Raw genomic sequence first — 16674 nt, forward strand, 5'->3', positions numbered from 1 at the left:
TGCATTTGGAAGTACTAGTCTATTACTTCAAATAAAAAAGTTGGCCTATGTCAGGTTTTAAAAAAATAACACTGTATATACTTACAGGTTGTAGAGATTCTTTTCCTAACGGTATATACGTGTATCTATTTTTTTCAAGGTCGTATTTTTCGAATACGAATTAATATATTGAAATGAAAGAAAAATAATTTTTTTAATATTATTTTTTTTGTGATTAAAGTATAATTCAAATATTATTTATTGTTTAAAATATAAGCAAATGAGAAATTAACTCATTATATTACTAATCTTCGTCATATTTTGAAAATAATTGTTTTTTAAACAATTTCAGGGTATTTAAATAAATTTGTTTTTGATCTTTGATAAACAGTATATAAGTTTATGCACTTACCTTTGATACAATAGAAAAATAGAATTGATAAGTAAAGGAAGTTTAAAAATAAATAATTTATCGGACTGTTGGAAGGCCAATAATTATTATTAACGATAGGCATTTGAAAATACGCTAAAATTAAAAAAAGTCATCAAAATCGGACCTCTAGAAGGTGAGATTAAAAATTTTTAAGCGCATCGCGGTTTTGAACACGCCGATTTTTTTTTTAAGGAAGCGTCTTTCCAAGAACTTTTAAAACCCACTTTAAAAAATTTGATTCGATTGAATATTCACAGTTATTCTAATTGTTTATAAGTACAAAAATTCGACCAATGTTTAAACAAGCGCCAGAGCTCTCCTAATTGACGGATTCGAATTTTTCAAAAAAAGTTTCAAAGCTTGAGAGCCCTTCTATATGTGATTAAATTTTCAAGTATCTAAGGGCCTTGGTTTTTGCTGTGCAAAATTTTGAAAAGTCTCAAATTTTTTTTCAAAATCTGGATTGAAAACTTATGCAAAATCTATAGAACCGACTTTGATGAAATTTGGTGTGATGATTCTACATAACATGAAGTTTTCTTGAGCCAAGTATAAAGGTCCTATACCCAATTTAAATACCCCGAAAAAAATCCCTAAGAAGTATATTTTTCAACCCCATTTTTGCGATTTTTTCGGTTTTTACCATAATAATCAGGATTGATTCCATTTGTAACTAGTCATGTTTTATAAAAAATTTAATTACAAACATTATTTTCCTCTTCCATTTTCACCTAAAATCAACTGTTGAAAAGAGACATAATTAAATAGGAAGAAAAATATGACATTTTTCGAATTTTAATAACATATTGTGCCGCCATAAGTTAAGTCCACGTTTTTTTTATGCGTATAGAAAAATTTTCATTTCTAGTGATATTTGAAAGCCAAAAAGCCAAATCTCCGTGGATATACGATTCACCTCAATATGGCTTTTTGAAACAAATACCGTCTGGACTATAGGCCTTGAAAGTATATAGACCGGGAGATATTAGACTGAAGTTTGACGACGTCTTTCTTGTTTATGCCACTGAGAGTACTGAAAGGTAACCGAGAGACAAGTACAATAAACTAACATAAATTTAAAAGATGGGCTGCGGGTCACCTTTGTGAAAATTCGATTTTCCTTTTCAAAAAAATAATGTGTACAGCGACGTATCTCTCACTTATGCCATATTCATAAGTTGAAGAGAAGTATCTATTTTATCACAAAATTTTTTTGGCATAAGTGCCGCAAGGGATCTAAAAATGGAAAACTTTGTAAGAAACTGAGAAAAACATCTTTATTTGTCTACCAATTTCTCATTAATGCCAATTAGAAATATTACATTATTATATTCAAAAAGTTCATAAAAAACATTGGCATAAGTCCTACTAAGGACTAAAGAAAATAGGGCTTTGGAAAAGCTGCGGAAAACTTTTTCGTTTTGGTCAACGTTTTTCTCGTGAATAAATTAAAGCTTATTGCAAAGAAAAAAGTGAAAGTATTCATTTTTTTAAAGGGCATAAGTCCCTGGTGAGGACTATATGCCAAAAATTTTTTGAAAAGTTGTAGGAAAATTCATGAAAATTGTTACGTCTTTCTCGGTTATGCCATTTTGCATGTACGTAGGAAACTACATTATAAAGTCATACAAATGTAGGCATAAGTCCACATTGGATTTTCATATTGTAAATTAATTTGAATTTTAATACGAGTCAGGTCGACAAAGTAGAAAAATAATAGAAAATTGCCACAATTTTCTCGTTTATGCCGTTTTGTATACGAGTAGAAAATATTATTAAAAGCCATTTTCAAGAGTGGCATGAATGCCACAAGGTACCGTCGTATGTAAACATTTTTAAAAAGTTTATTTCATCGCCTGCACAAGTTTCGAAATACTTATACTTACATACATATAGCGTATTTTTAATTTTATAAATATAAGTAATTCATGTATTTAATGAAAGTTAATAATAAACTATTTCGGCATAAGTCCCCACATATTGGAAATGATTTTTAATAATTTTTTGAGTCATGATCAGAAAAAGAAAAATTATTAATTATATTGCCACAAATTTCTCGTTTGTGCCTATAAGTAGAGTATTTTATCACATACCATACGTATTTATGAACAATATATTTAAATTTTAAACATTAAAAATATTATATAATTTGAATTAACCGCTACAGTGCAAGGATGATCTACTTGAATTGAGCCGACTAAGGTAGAAGAAGAAGAAGGAGAAAGAATTAAGCTAGAATTCATATACAGGTTTGGAAAGGCCCCATGGTACATCGGCCGTTACGTGAGAGCGATAAAGTAAGTCATAGAAATCCGTGCGATAGAGAAGGATGGCTATAATGAAGGTGTATCATAGTCACCGCCCGTTTCGTCCTTCCACAAATAAGATCCACTTCCACTTGTAATTCAGCGACCGGTGGTCATCTTTGTTTTCGTCGTTTGTCTTTTCTTTAACAGATGTCACTACTTATACAATTCCGACTCCGGTATTCCGATATGTTAATACAATCCATTAACAGAGGGCAGCACAATTTCTCTAAGGTGAGGCGCAGCCCTAGAAAGAGTGATGCCAGATCTACAGATTTTTTTGGAATTGGAGAAATAGGGAATTTTACTTTATTTCTTGGGATTTTTAAGTCATTTTAAAAAGTATACTTAAATAACAACTAAATGAACTTTAAATGCAGCTGAGCACTATACTCCATTTGAATAACTTCTCTGTAGGGGAAACAAGGTCACTAGATTTACAAACAGAGCTATCTACTAGCTACTGTAAAAAGTTTTTTTGTTACGGCTTTTTCTTGGTGGCCACTATGTGGCGTGTATGAATTATGATTTCGGAATAATCCAAGAATCCCAGATTTCTGTCAAGCAAGGGTATACAGACAGACAGATTAGCTCGAGCATAGATTGTATAAAATTTATTTTTTGTTAAATATTTGTAAAAATATATCAGTTTTCGAATGAATAAAATATCTGTCTTAACCATGTATAAGTACATCACTAATTGCTTCAATTTAATAGTAAATGAATTAAAAAACCGCTGCCAACTCAATTGTTAGAATGCTTCCTCAAAGACTTTGAATTACTAATTTTTAATTATAATTAACACAAACCATAACACTTAAAATAATATAAATTTTTATTAACTTAAAATTAAAGCATATTAAAAATATGAATTTTTTCGGTTTTATGACTTTTCACATTTTCAAATTTCAAACAGTTTTATCTCCAGCTCTTGATGAATGAAAATATATTTTAACGGATCAAAATAAAGGCCTTACTACCAACTTTATTATAAGTTATTAAGAATTATCGTAATAAAAAATAACATGTCAAAAAATCAAACTAAACCCAATACAAAGCGTTCTCTTTTTCATGTAATTTTTTTTTATTTTAAATTTTTTATTCCCTTTTATAGTTAGAAATATTCATTTTTTATATAGATATTTTCTCCGACACTTGCATTATTTATGATACATTTTTTAAATTAATTTAAGTATATAGAAAATTGCGCAGGCGAGGAAATAACCGCAATTTGTAATTTTTGACAACTTTTTAAAAAATTTTACATACGACGGTACCTTGTGGCTTGAAAGTGGCTTTTAATAATATTTTCTACTCGTGTACGAAACGGCATAAAAGAGAAAATTGTGGCAATTTTCTATTATTTTTCTACTTTGTCGACCTGACTCGTATTAAAATTCAAATTAATTTACAACATGAAAATCCAATGTGGACTTATGCCTACATTTATATGACTTTATAATGTAGTTTCCTACGTGCATGCAAAATGACACAAGCGAGAAAGACGTAAAAATTTTCATGAATTTTCCTACAACTTTGGGACTTATGCCTTCATATTGCACCCATAGAGGAGTTATCCCAACTTGGCACAGTACATTATTTATAGTAAGTATCATAAATTTTCAACGGCATAAATGAGAAAGTTATAAAATGAAAATAAAAATTTTCCGCAGTTTTTCCAAAGCTCTATTTTTTTTAGTCCTTAGTAGGACCCTTGACTATATTAGTCAAAGGTAGGACTTATGCCAATGTTTTTTTATGCGCTTTTCGACTATAATATTGTCATATTTCTAATTGGCATTAATGATAAATTGGTAGACAAATAAAGTTGTTTTTCACATTTTCTTACAAAGTTTTCCAGTTTTAGGTTCCTTGCGGCACTTATGCCAAAAAAATTTTGTGATAAAATCGATACTTCTCTTCAACTTATGAACATGGCATAAGTGAGAAATACCTTCGCTGTACACATTATTTTTTTGAAAAGGAAAATCGAATTTTCACAAAGGTGTCCCGCAGCCCATCTTTTAAATTTAGTTTATTGTACTTGTCTCTCGGTTACCTTTCAGTACTCTCAGAGGCATAAACGAAAAAGACGTCGTCGAACTTCAGTCTAATATCTCCCAGTCTAATGGGTATACCAGACCAGCATTTAAAGGTTGACAGGCCGGGGATGGTAAGATAGAAACATATTACCACAGATTCTGTTGTAGGGTTTCTGAAAGTTTAGAAGCATAATATAAATTCACTGTTCATTTAGAGCTGAGGGACTGATGATATTATTATTGTTCAATTTTTTTTTCCAATATTATTTACTAAATTATGTAAATTTGTCTCATTCACCATCTCTAACGGTTTTTGATATCGCATTGATATTTCATCTAAATTAAAACACTATATAAAGTACTAAATATGTTCTTTTAATTTAAAAATGAAAATCATAATAAAAATTAAGCAATATATTAAACAATTTCTACAATTTTGTAAAACAAATTTATGTATTAAAAAACGTTTAATATTGGAAGACTGTTCCATCTGAAGGTTGTCTAGAATACCCTGCATTGGTCTGGGGACTGTGATGAGACGAATTCATCAATTTTATATTACTAGGATGCTTCTTTTCTATTATACCACCTATTAAGACCTTATGTGCCTGAAAAATATGAAGTAAAATTATTTCCTAATAAATTACTTTAAAGCAATTAACCTAAATACTTCATACTTTTGTTACTTCAGTAAACAAATAATTAAATGGGAATCTATGTACAGATTGAATTAAAACCAGTAGTCTACGATATGGCGCGTCAAAAAATCCATGAACACTAACTTTCTGCCGTGTGGTATATAAGCTCCTGAATCGATGTGGAGCATTTTTTCTTATACCACATATATATGGCAGAACGGCCATTTTCGAGATAGAGAGGGGGGTGGAAATCTGGGAAAAAAAGTGGACCCTAACCGTCTGGAAGCAACAGTAAGTCAAACCATCCATTTTTTATAAGAAAACCGGAAAAAAGTGGATCCTAACCGGATCTACTCAAGTGCGATTTTCTTGTCACAACATGCACTTTTATAGAAAAATAGTGGCAGACACCGCAGACTAGCAGTATGACGGTAATTTATCAGCAGTATGTAACGTTTGTGCGGTCGTTATGGAACTTATTTGGCAAGCGGCAGAATTTTTTTTTAGTTTTTACTTATTTTATACTCTTTTACAGTAGGTAGTTTTCGAGTTTTATGAGAAATTCTCCCACGCTGGATTTCAAGATACGTTAGTACGAGATTAAGGAGCACAAGTGCCACTCGAAGAACACAACGTAGAAAAACCAGCAGTTGCAAAACACAGGTCAGAATTCTAGTGAAAGAGAAAAGATCTCGACAAAACCTTTACACTACAGGGAAGCAATAGAAATTCAGAAGAATCGAGATCAATTGTGATGAGGGGTTGAAACTGACGGAAATTTGAAAACGACTGTAACGACACGGGCCAATGACCACAAACCATGCATCGGAACGCCATAGACCAGTGTACATAGCAAATATAAGCAAATATAAATAACAACCAGAGGACTCAATATCCAGTTTCAGAGTTTCTTCTGATAGAGAGAACGATATGTTCTTCATAACGCCAAGAAATCTAAACAAACGACGTGACAACCAGCCCAGAAATTGTACAGCTATTGAAGCGGAAGCCTGCAGGCCAAACAAATTTTATTTTTAGTATCCTAATTCCCTTGCCTTCCTTTTGCATCCATTACTCCAGTGAAGTAATGTAAACTGTTATACAGGGTGTCCCGAATTTAATGCAACAAAATTTGGTCACAGGTTCTTAAGACAAATTTAGGGGACCCGTATTTTTTATTTTTGCCAAGTGGTCCCCTCTTTCGGAGTTACAGCCCCCTGAAATCTGCCCCTAGATTAGTTTCTTAGACCATAATGAGCAAATTTAGTCCACATACTCACATTTGTGTAAAACCCATCTGCAAAAATTTATTATTTTGTCTGCATTACGCAAGCTTTACGATGATCTCGTTTTAGTGTTATAACTAGCTTTGTTTATTTATTCCTGAAGCTGCAGTCCTTCTTGGGCTTATGAACACGAGACGAATTGTGGCAAAGAACAGAGGAAAATTATAATTTTTTCAGGAAAATCATGTCATGATAAGTTCCTCTATAAATAACCAGATTAGAAGATGTCAAAAATGTATTGATGCGGAAGGATTTCGTTTTGAACAATTATTGTTGTAGGAATCGTTACTTAATTACTTACTTGACCTATTTGCTAATATCACTTTATTTCTATAAACAAGCGCCGGTAGTGTATTCTTTTCGTGGGAAAAGTTGGCGGACGCCTTAGTAGCACGTCACTGGTTAAAACTAGGAGGTTTTCCATAAATAAACATATTCATTTATAAGGAAAATTCAATAAAACATAAAAACAAACCCAAAAATCTTCTAAACGGCTGCTACTATTAAAAAATACCAAGAAACATTTTTCATTCATTTAACGTAACGTAGCTGTACCTGAATGTAACATTATTTCTAGAAAAAAACGCAAGTGGCACATTTTGGTAAAATTAGGTCTGTAGCACACCACTGCTTAAAGCCACAAGGTTAATAAAAGGTCTAATTAAGTGAATACGTTGTAGTAAATTTCATTTAATTCCGTCAGCGCATTATGAAAATATCCAATACCGAGTCCCGCATGAAAAAAGTTTGTAGAGCAAACTCTACTTATTTTTTGGTAATGAAGCTAGTCCTGCAGTTTCTGTATTTAAAGTGAAATCACCCTGTATAGAGCCACTTGTCAAGTGTTTGTCCTTAACACCTTGGCACTCCCATTTTTTTTTGTAATCGTTTTGTTCAAAATAACTCAACTAGTAAGTTACGAATGTATTAGAAAAGATTGTGATACAAAAGCATAACAATGACAATATTTATTTGTTTATAAAATTATAATCACACTCTGTGATTGTTCTCAAGATTTCGCAAATGTTTATTTCCTTTCTCAAAACATATAACTGTCTATAATAGTAAATAAAATGATGCATCATTACATATTCTTCATTAGAGAATGATTGATTTTATTCGCCATAATTAATTACAGAACATACTAAGCTGTAGGTAGGTGCTAAAAAAGTGTTGTAGTAGCCTACTACGAATAAATTACACACAAGCTCAGAATAGGGGTTCATACCGTATTTTGCAACGCTCTAAAAAAATTGTTTTTCTCAATAACTAAGAGTAATACAACATTTTTCTAGGAGACAAAACAAATTCCGAATAAATAAAGGCATTTTATAATATAATTTCGCTTATGAAATCTAAAAAAATAAAAAAGTTTGTAGAAAAAACATACAAGGGGGGTTTACTTCACCCCCTTAGACTGTAACTTTTTAGAGGCTCCACGTGTAGTGTCATTAACCGCTACTTGCAACTTTGCAGTAAATGCAATACGCGACGGGTCAAAGATCCTAGATCCGGTCGTCCGAGCAATGATAATACATATTTCCTACTCACAATCAGTAAAAGTTTGCATTATTGTAATTACAGAAAATAAAATAATCTTAACTCGAACTCTCTATTAATTAACACCAAATATACCTCTACCCCAAAAGACAATACTACACACTTTAAAAAATTGTATGAATATTTTGTACACACTTATGCAACACCCTGTATATTATATTTGTCTACTGTTTTCAGTATACTATGTAAAAATAACCTTTAACTGATCCTGAGCAAGTTTATTTAATACATTTTTTCACTGGTAGAAATATACCCAATAAACAGAAAACACCTAATTTTTGAAAAAAATGTTATATACTTGAATTTGGTTTTCTTCGTAGCCAGCTCTACATAACAATAAATTTCGTGTACAGTTTGACTAAATTCATCTTCAGCAGGTCAAGAAGAGAGACTGCAATAGGATTGGAAAACACAGGAGACTTTAAAAGCCTTATTTCACTGAGGCTGGTACAGCCTGGCGGGTCCAGCCAAGTTTGAAACAATAAAGTAACCTCGCACTGTACAAAATAATATCACGACTATTGATTGATATCTAAGACTGTACAGTCAACGTGGGCAGTCACGTGATACTAATAGACAAAAATCTATTGGCGTACGTAAATAAGCCAGGCTTGTGCCGCCTGACCCAAAAGGAAACCAGCGCATGTATAATCCCTAGATAAATGATACTATAGATAGGAAACTTGAACAGATTTCGTGGTCATTAACAGCGCTAACTGTTGACACTTTCTCCAACTTCTATTGCTTTCCTTTTCTAGGAATTATCGGTAATACAGTGAGTTAAATTACCTGTAGCCAGTAAAAGATGCAAGCGCCATCTAGTTGTACGCTCTACAACTATATACCTACCTACTCAATATTTGTTTTAGGTATTCTGCCGCCGCTAAATTTAAAATTACATAACAAATCTCACCCTACACAGATCACTCAGAAATTGATTTTGTAAAATAATTTTCACGTAGATAATTTTTTTTGTCACCATGAGAAAATAAGTACATTTGATAAAAAGCATTAAAATCACTCAAGCATTAAAGACACTTTTAAATGCTCTAATAGTCTTCCTACTTAAAATAAGAAATAATTTTGATACTGTAACTTTTTAAAATGTTTGTTGAAAAAATTTCAAATTTCAGTACATATTTTGAAAAAAAAAGAGTGAAAATGATTATAGAGTTTCAGTGCTTTCTATATTGTATTAGCTTTCACGGTGAATAAAAAAATATTACAAGTAAATAATTTTACTAAACCAATCTTTGATTAATTCTTGTAATAGAGATTTATTATGCAACTTTAAATTTTTCGTTGTGTTGATATCCATAAAAAAAACTACCTACCTCTGATCACATTTTTTATTAAAAAAAAAAAAAAAAAAAACATTTTATTATTAATAAAAAAATGTGATTATATGATGATCAGACATTATTATGTTATATAAATAAATGTGAATGAAATATCTAATAAAACACACTAAAAACACAAATAAAACACACACCAACACTCGCCAAACCTAACCAACAATAAACATGAACAACATGAATGACATGAAATGATTCATAATTGCAATTGTCAAAATTTATTCTTCAAAATTTTTGTGGCGACATCTGTTTACTCTTTCCCCAACTTGTATATCCATCTCAAGTCACGTGGTTCCCAGAGTTTCCCCATTTGTTCAAGTATAAGTTCTCGGGCCCTGGTATAATGTTTCCGGGTTTAGTTGAACATGCATAAAAAAACCGAGCAATCAAATTTAATGAGTTTCATAGGCGCCCTTAAAAAAGTTTTCTGCTAAAGGTAAAAAATTATAATAATTTGTATATAATGTGTAGAAAATCTCTATCATTGACCAACAACATCTAATTATTTATGTCCTCAAACAATTTTATAACATTCATGGTAAATTTCGTTTTGTTCCGTTTCAAAAGGTCTCCAAAATGCCATGTTGTAATAATATTAGTAAACCAAATATCCCTCTTATTTTTCCCTTTCGCAATTGTATTATGAAAGATTAATAGAAGGGTGCCTATAATAAATTAAAATTATCTGAATCACACCAAATTCCACATTGCTGCACTGCACTACCAGGCGACTTATCGACAACTGAATTTTATGACGCAGTGGACCAGAGCAACAGTGCGTATTGCTGTTTGCCCGCACGCTTCAACTGGGAATATACATTTCTACCACCTGCACGTTTCGTTCGACCAGACCTGCATATGGGTATGGCTAAATAAATATGCGAACAAGTTTTTCAAATATTTCAATGCCTGCGTCAACGACCGAACCTGTCACATACTGTCATTGTGTTGGTTCTTCAATTGATATCGGAAAGACTTATACCAGCCAGTGTGATTGTATATTCATTTGTTGAGCTATGTTTCAAACTTGGCTGGACCCGCCAGGCTGCACCAGCTTAATAGTCCTGTAGCCAGGGGGTCCCAATTGCCTCCTTCATTTAGATGGAGTTACCCAAGTGTTTTTTATGTATTTTGAGCTGCAGAACACGAAGTTTTTGGGTAGAAGTTTGCCCGGATGTCGATAAGTTTTTTATTAACAAAAAAATTGCAAAATACTGAACACTTAGTTTTTGGCAAAATAAAAAATACTTTCTTGTTATTTGACCCATTTTAAGAAGAAAATGTCTCTTGCAATTTTTTTGTTTTGTTAAACGTATAGTTTTCGAGATAAACGCCGTTAAAAACTCGAAAAATGCGATTTTTGCGATTTTCAATTGTTAATAACTTTTGATTGAATAGGTATTTTGTAATTCTGCTGACGGCGTTTGAAAGTTCATTGTAAATACTACAAATTATGAGTAATTGCAGTGTGAAAATTTGTTTTTTCCACTGTTATTTGAAGCTATAAACAAATAGCTATTGAGCGTTCAGAAGGGTGCGCCGCCATGTATGTAAGAGAGCGGTTGCCTTCTTACAGGCGTTTAATACACGATCTTGACGCGTACTCTTCATTTCTAGACCAAAGAAACGATGAAAACTGAACGAAACATTAACGATTTAATGAAAATTTGCAATATTACAATAATTAAAATTATTATACAAAAATAATTTTATGTATGATTTTCTAAACTGTAAAAGTTTCAAATATTTTTATTCTTACAAGTATTTTTTTTCATACATGCACAGAAAGTGCAGCAAGATATTTGAAGTCGATTGTAATTACATGCCTTTGTGCTGCACATTGCACAATTGCAGGCAGCTGATGGTAATTCTTCGGGAGGTGGTATTAAGATGTTTACCCTCTCTGGCAACAGTAGATCGTCTTTAATAAAAAATCCATATGAAGTTGGGTCTAATTCGTTCATATGTGAATTTAAAACATTCGTTTGCATATGAACAACGTAAAAAGCCCGTAAGATGTGAAGTCTAATCGAATCAGAAGTCGGTGGCAAATTTTCTATTATAGAATTTTTGTGTAAAAATAAATCCAAACCCTTAATTCATTAAATGATTTACAACTACAATCAACATTTCTTATAATGTTAACTAAGAACTTTTCAGCTTTTTTCACGCTATCTTTTATACTTATGTCGGAACAATCTGCAAAATAATTTCAAAATGAAGAAAGAAAAGTATTGCAATTATTTTGCCAAAAAGTCATATTTACTCTTAGCAAAATTTCGTAAATATTCCACAGAGTTTGATTTCAAAGCTCTCGTCTTGCCTACTTTGCTTTATAAACGATATTATAAAAGTTTATACTTACTTATATTAAAAGCGTAACGTCGTATAATTTAGGTGTTTTTATAATTATTATTTTTTTAACTTGTATAATAATTTTAATTATTATAATATTGCAAATTTTCCTTACATTGTTAATGTTTCATTCAGTTTTCATCGTTTCTTTGGTCTAGAAATGAAGAGTACGCGTCAAGATCGTGTATTAAACCCCTGTAAGAAGGTAACCGCTCTCTTACATACATGGCGGCGCACACTTCTGAACGCTCAATCGCTATTTGTTTATAGCTTCAAATAACAGTGGAAAAAACAAATTTTCACACTGCAATTACTCATAATTTGTAATATTTAACATGAACTTTCAAACGCCGTCAGCAGAATTACAAAATACCTATTCAATCAAAAGTTATTAACAATTGAAAATCGCAAAAATCGCATTTTTCGAGTTTTTAACGGAGTTTTTCTCGAAAACTATGCGTTTAACAAAAAAATTGCAAGAGATATTTTCTTCTTAAAATGGGTCAAATAATAAGAAAGTACTTTTTATTTTGCCAAAAACTAAGTGTTCAGTATTTTACAATTTGTTTGTTAATAAAAAACTTATCGACATCCGGGCAAACTTCTACCCAAAAAATTCGTGTTCTGCAGCTCAAAATACATAAAAAATACTTGGGTAACTCCATCTAAATGAAGGAGGCAATTGGGACCCCTCTGGCTACAGGACTATAAGCGAAATGCGGTCTTTAATAGTTTGGCAGGTACTCCTGTACAAAAAAATTATTTGGATCTGATAAATATTGTTATTTAATAAAGGTTTTATATTATAATTTAAATACATCAGCAAAATACTTGTACCTCTACACATCTGGACGAGATGAATTTAGTCATTTTTAGATTTATGAAAAAGCAACTGGATTTTTTGCTTTTTGCGATAAATATAATAAACTACGTATTTCTGGACGACGCATACTCTTTTTAATTAGACCATGGTCAGCTATGATTTCCTTTTAAACAATAAAGTTTTAATCTGTAAGTCTAAAACATCTAGAGTTATTTAAAAAATTAACTACGCCATTTGAATTTATTACGAAAAACATACCATTATTATTTCACTCGTTATTTCATAAGAAAGTTCAGTTTCAGCTGTTTCTAAGGTTACCGGAAATAATTTTTTGGCTATAATTCGAAAAATTATAAATATGCTGAAAGTCTGTTTGACCTGAAAAATTCTCTCAAGAAAGTGGTTACAATATCGAAAACTGCAATTTTCTATTGAGCACGACATCGAAATGAGATGGGTCATTTCATGATAAGTGATCAAAACTTTTTAGTCAGTATTTCCAATCTTACTCAAATTTTGAGTAGGCACAGACAGCTACATATGTATCTGAAACCATGTTGTGTAAAATTTCACCTTCACATTGGGTGTCCAGCATGAAGGCCACCGATGCGCATTCGAACAAATTGGCAAGTTTCAATTGCTACTGTTGTGGAATCGTAGCAACTACCATCCTGAAATGTCAACCAAGGACAATTAATTGCTCTGTATGATAGTTGCAGTTTCTGTGTGACTGACAATCATCGTCCTGTAGATTGTTTGTATAAGTGTATAGGTCACTACACGTAATTAAATAAGTGCAATTTTTAAAGCATTTTTTCTTATCTTAAAGATGGAGTCTCCTCATTTCCATGGTAATAAAACGAATTTGATTGGAAAAAAATGTTTTGTGCCATTGTTGTTTGAAAATTCATAAAATTTGACGCATACAATTCAAACTTCATGTTCATTAGCACAACACAATGAGCTTAATAGATTATACTTTAGTAGCTTAAAATCAGTAATGGATTAAGCATAAGTTTTTAGAAGGTCTAAAACTTTTTAAACCTTCATGCAGAGCTTCAAAAGTTGTCCTTGGTTGCCATTTTCAAGATGCTATCTGCTACGGTTTCACAACAGCAGCACTGAAACTTACAATTAGATTTTGCACATCACTTGAACATTTGTTCAACACTAACCTTTTATCAAGATGAAACCATCGTGTTCACTTAACACGGAATGAGCCAACAACGTTGCCTAACAACTAGAAGACTGCATTTTAAAATTTACTAAAGGAAAAGGCAAAGCCTCATTTAAATGCGATTACTCACAAAATTATATCTGTAAGGTATGACGTGTTGTTTCGATTTGTCCAAGCTGGCCATATCATAATCATGGGCTGCCAACTCACGCTCCCTTTCTTTTTCAGCAGACTTTTTAGCATCTTCCACGGGATCCAGTGACACGAGCCGGTAATTCCTCAGCTTTCTCCAGCTAGCCAAATCTTCTGAATCGGGTTGCAGAAAGACATCTATTGGATCAGGAAAAATTTCTTCCGAGTGATTGTAGCATGACGCTAGTACAAAGTCCAGATCATCTTTGGGGATAAGTCCACTGTCCATAAAAATGTATTAAATTTATTGCTTTTAATATACTACCTGGATGCATTATGAAACCAAACCGTATGCCTAAATTAAAATTTCTAACATTTCTAAGAAATTTTTAAAATACATATAAACGAAAACATTTTTTTATTATTATGTGAGTAAGTTATGGGTATACTTAACTCGTTAAAAGTTATGTTAGGTATTAATATTACACAGGCCTATAAAATATTAACCCAATAACACGAATATACTTTCCCAAAGGATTTTTGTGCGCTGAATTCGAATCCGGGGTCAAAAATTTCTCAATTGTGTCTGGTTTTCGAGATATCCTAACCTAAAAGTGTCGAAATCGCGATTTTCGACATATTTGAGGTAATGTTACATGGAAAAGTAATTTTTTTGCTGAAACATTAATGGGGTCAAAGTACTATACTTACTCTTTAAAACGCACTTGGATTTATCCCGATTTTTCGTCTTTGAGAAATCGCATGTAGAAATTTAGTAGTTTGACTTATTTCTCGATTTCTAGAGTTTATGGGTTTGGAATTTATGGGTTAAGGGTTTATGGGCTTAGGGTTTTTGGGCTTAGGGTTTATAAGTTCGGGATTGAGCGAATTAGTCTCTTTTGCGTGTAAATGTATTTCCAGATTGATATAATGCGTAAAATATCGGCCATATATCGAATTTTTAGACATTTTGTAAATGTCTAAAATTATTATTGCAAAATTTGACGTGATAGAGTATTTTGCAGTTCAGATTCATGGTCAGCGACCACAAGAACAAGTGAGACCATATACCCATAAACCCTTAACCCATAAACTTCAAACCCATAAACTCTAAAAATCGAGAAATAAATCAAGTTACTAAATTCAACACGCGATTTCTCAAAAACGAAAAATGATATCGGGATAAATCCAAGCGCTTTTTAGGATCCCATTAATAGTTTTAGCAAAAAAAATACCTATACATGTAACATAACCTCAAATATGTCAAAAAATCGCGATATTGGCACTTTTAGGTTAGGATATCTCGAAAACCAGAGCCAATTGAGAAATTTGGACCACAGATTCGAATTCAGCGCACCAAAATCCTTCGGAAATGTACATTCTGATTTCTGGGTTAGAGGGTCAGCCAATTTTGTCGGCCTGTGTTATTTTAAGATAAACATCACAGTTCTTTTTCTGTAGTTATTCTTGGGCGTAACTGTGACATTATAAAATTTTTCTCGAAAATCGTGGGCTTTATCGATATTTTTAAAAAGCAATAATTTTCTCAATTCTCATCAATCTTTACTACTACAAGGACTGAATTGAATTTTCCAAGAAACTAAAAAAAACATGTTTTGTCAAGCTCTGCACCACAACGCAACCCATTTTTGGTGAATTTGTATATTTATGACTCAACAATATTAACAAAATCGTGTACCAAATTTGATATTAACAAAATATATAAAAACATATATATTGTCAATAGAAGGGGTTATAATTGACCCTTTAACTGTTTGTGTTCATTTTAACTAACGAACATCCCGTAAAATTTGGCAGTCGAATTAAGAGGCATCTTGTATAATTTCTGGAGTTTAATTACATACATAAAATATTATCCTAAATTCTTAAGAAAATAAAAACATATTTACTAACAGTTTTTCTTCTCCGCAAGTAGATATAGGACCTCGCACTTTTCTTTTGGAAAAGTAGTTTCAGTTAAATTGACTGAAATTTTTATATGTTACAGCTCTTAACCTGTCGATCAAAAGTCTCCATTGGCACAATATCCTAAAGTTCATAGTTTTCGAGTTACATTGACTTTAGAGGAATAACTCTGTATTCGAAGGGGTAAAAATGTTATTTGATATTTTTTGCCGTTTGCATTTGCATTACGCAAGGTGTACCACGTGGAGGTTGCAAAATCGGTCCAACACCTCTTTGGGGTGCCTTTTTTACCGTGCGGTCCCCTTGCCTCCCACCATCGGAGTGTCTTTTTTACCGTGAGTTCCCCTTGTCTCTCACTAATCTTAGTACGTCTACATGTATTTTATTTTCATGGATCCAATATATCATCAATTTCTATGTTATTATATCTGTTGAGACTATCATTAATATAGTTTACCTACGACCACTACTGTAAATACTTAAAAGCACACCGTCTGCGATCAATGTAAGATTCCTATTACGTACGGTAAAAAAATCGCACAGCATGGTAAAAAAATCGTACAGTTTTCTTAGCAACCGCCTAGCAACGGTCAATACAATACTGTTTGTACTTTTCCATTCGTGCGTAAAATGCTTTTTACAACACTTATTACGTAATATAC

General features: G+C 32.1%; 1 protein-coding gene across 1 annotated transcript; it reads right to left on the bottom strand.

Annotated features, from left to right (window-relative positions):
- Positions 1 to 5227: 5227 nt before the first annotated feature.
- On the bottom strand, positions 5228 to 14375 carry LOC108911184. Its single transcript, XM_018716052.1, has 2 exons — positions 14085 to 14375; positions 5228 to 5368 (listed from the first exon to the last, which is right to left on the bottom strand). Exons 1-2 carry the CDS (start codon positions 14373 to 14375, stop codon positions 5228 to 5230), a joined length of 432 nt encoding a protein of 143 aa, XP_018571568.1.
- Between the last annotated feature and the right edge of the window lie 2299 nt (positions 14376 to 16674).

Source organism: Anoplophora glabripennis, unplaced genomic scaffold, assembly GCF_000390285.2.
Source record: "Anoplophora glabripennis isolate ALB-LARVAE unplaced genomic scaffold, Agla_2.0 scaffold545, whole genome shotgun sequence".
Lineage (NCBI taxonomy): Eukaryota > Metazoa > Arthropoda > Insecta > Coleoptera > Cerambycidae > Anoplophora > Anoplophora glabripennis.

Excerpts from the sequence above, each read along its gene's own strand:
- LOC108911184 (XM_018716052.1), bottom strand. The coding sequence starts at position 14,375 with ATGGACAGTGGACTTATCCCCAAAGATGATCTGGACTTTGTACTAGCG. Across the intron at positions 5,369-14,084 it reads TACCTTACAGATATAATTTT|GCACATAAGGTCTTAATAGG; the intron begins GTGAGTAATCGC and ends CATATTTTTCAG.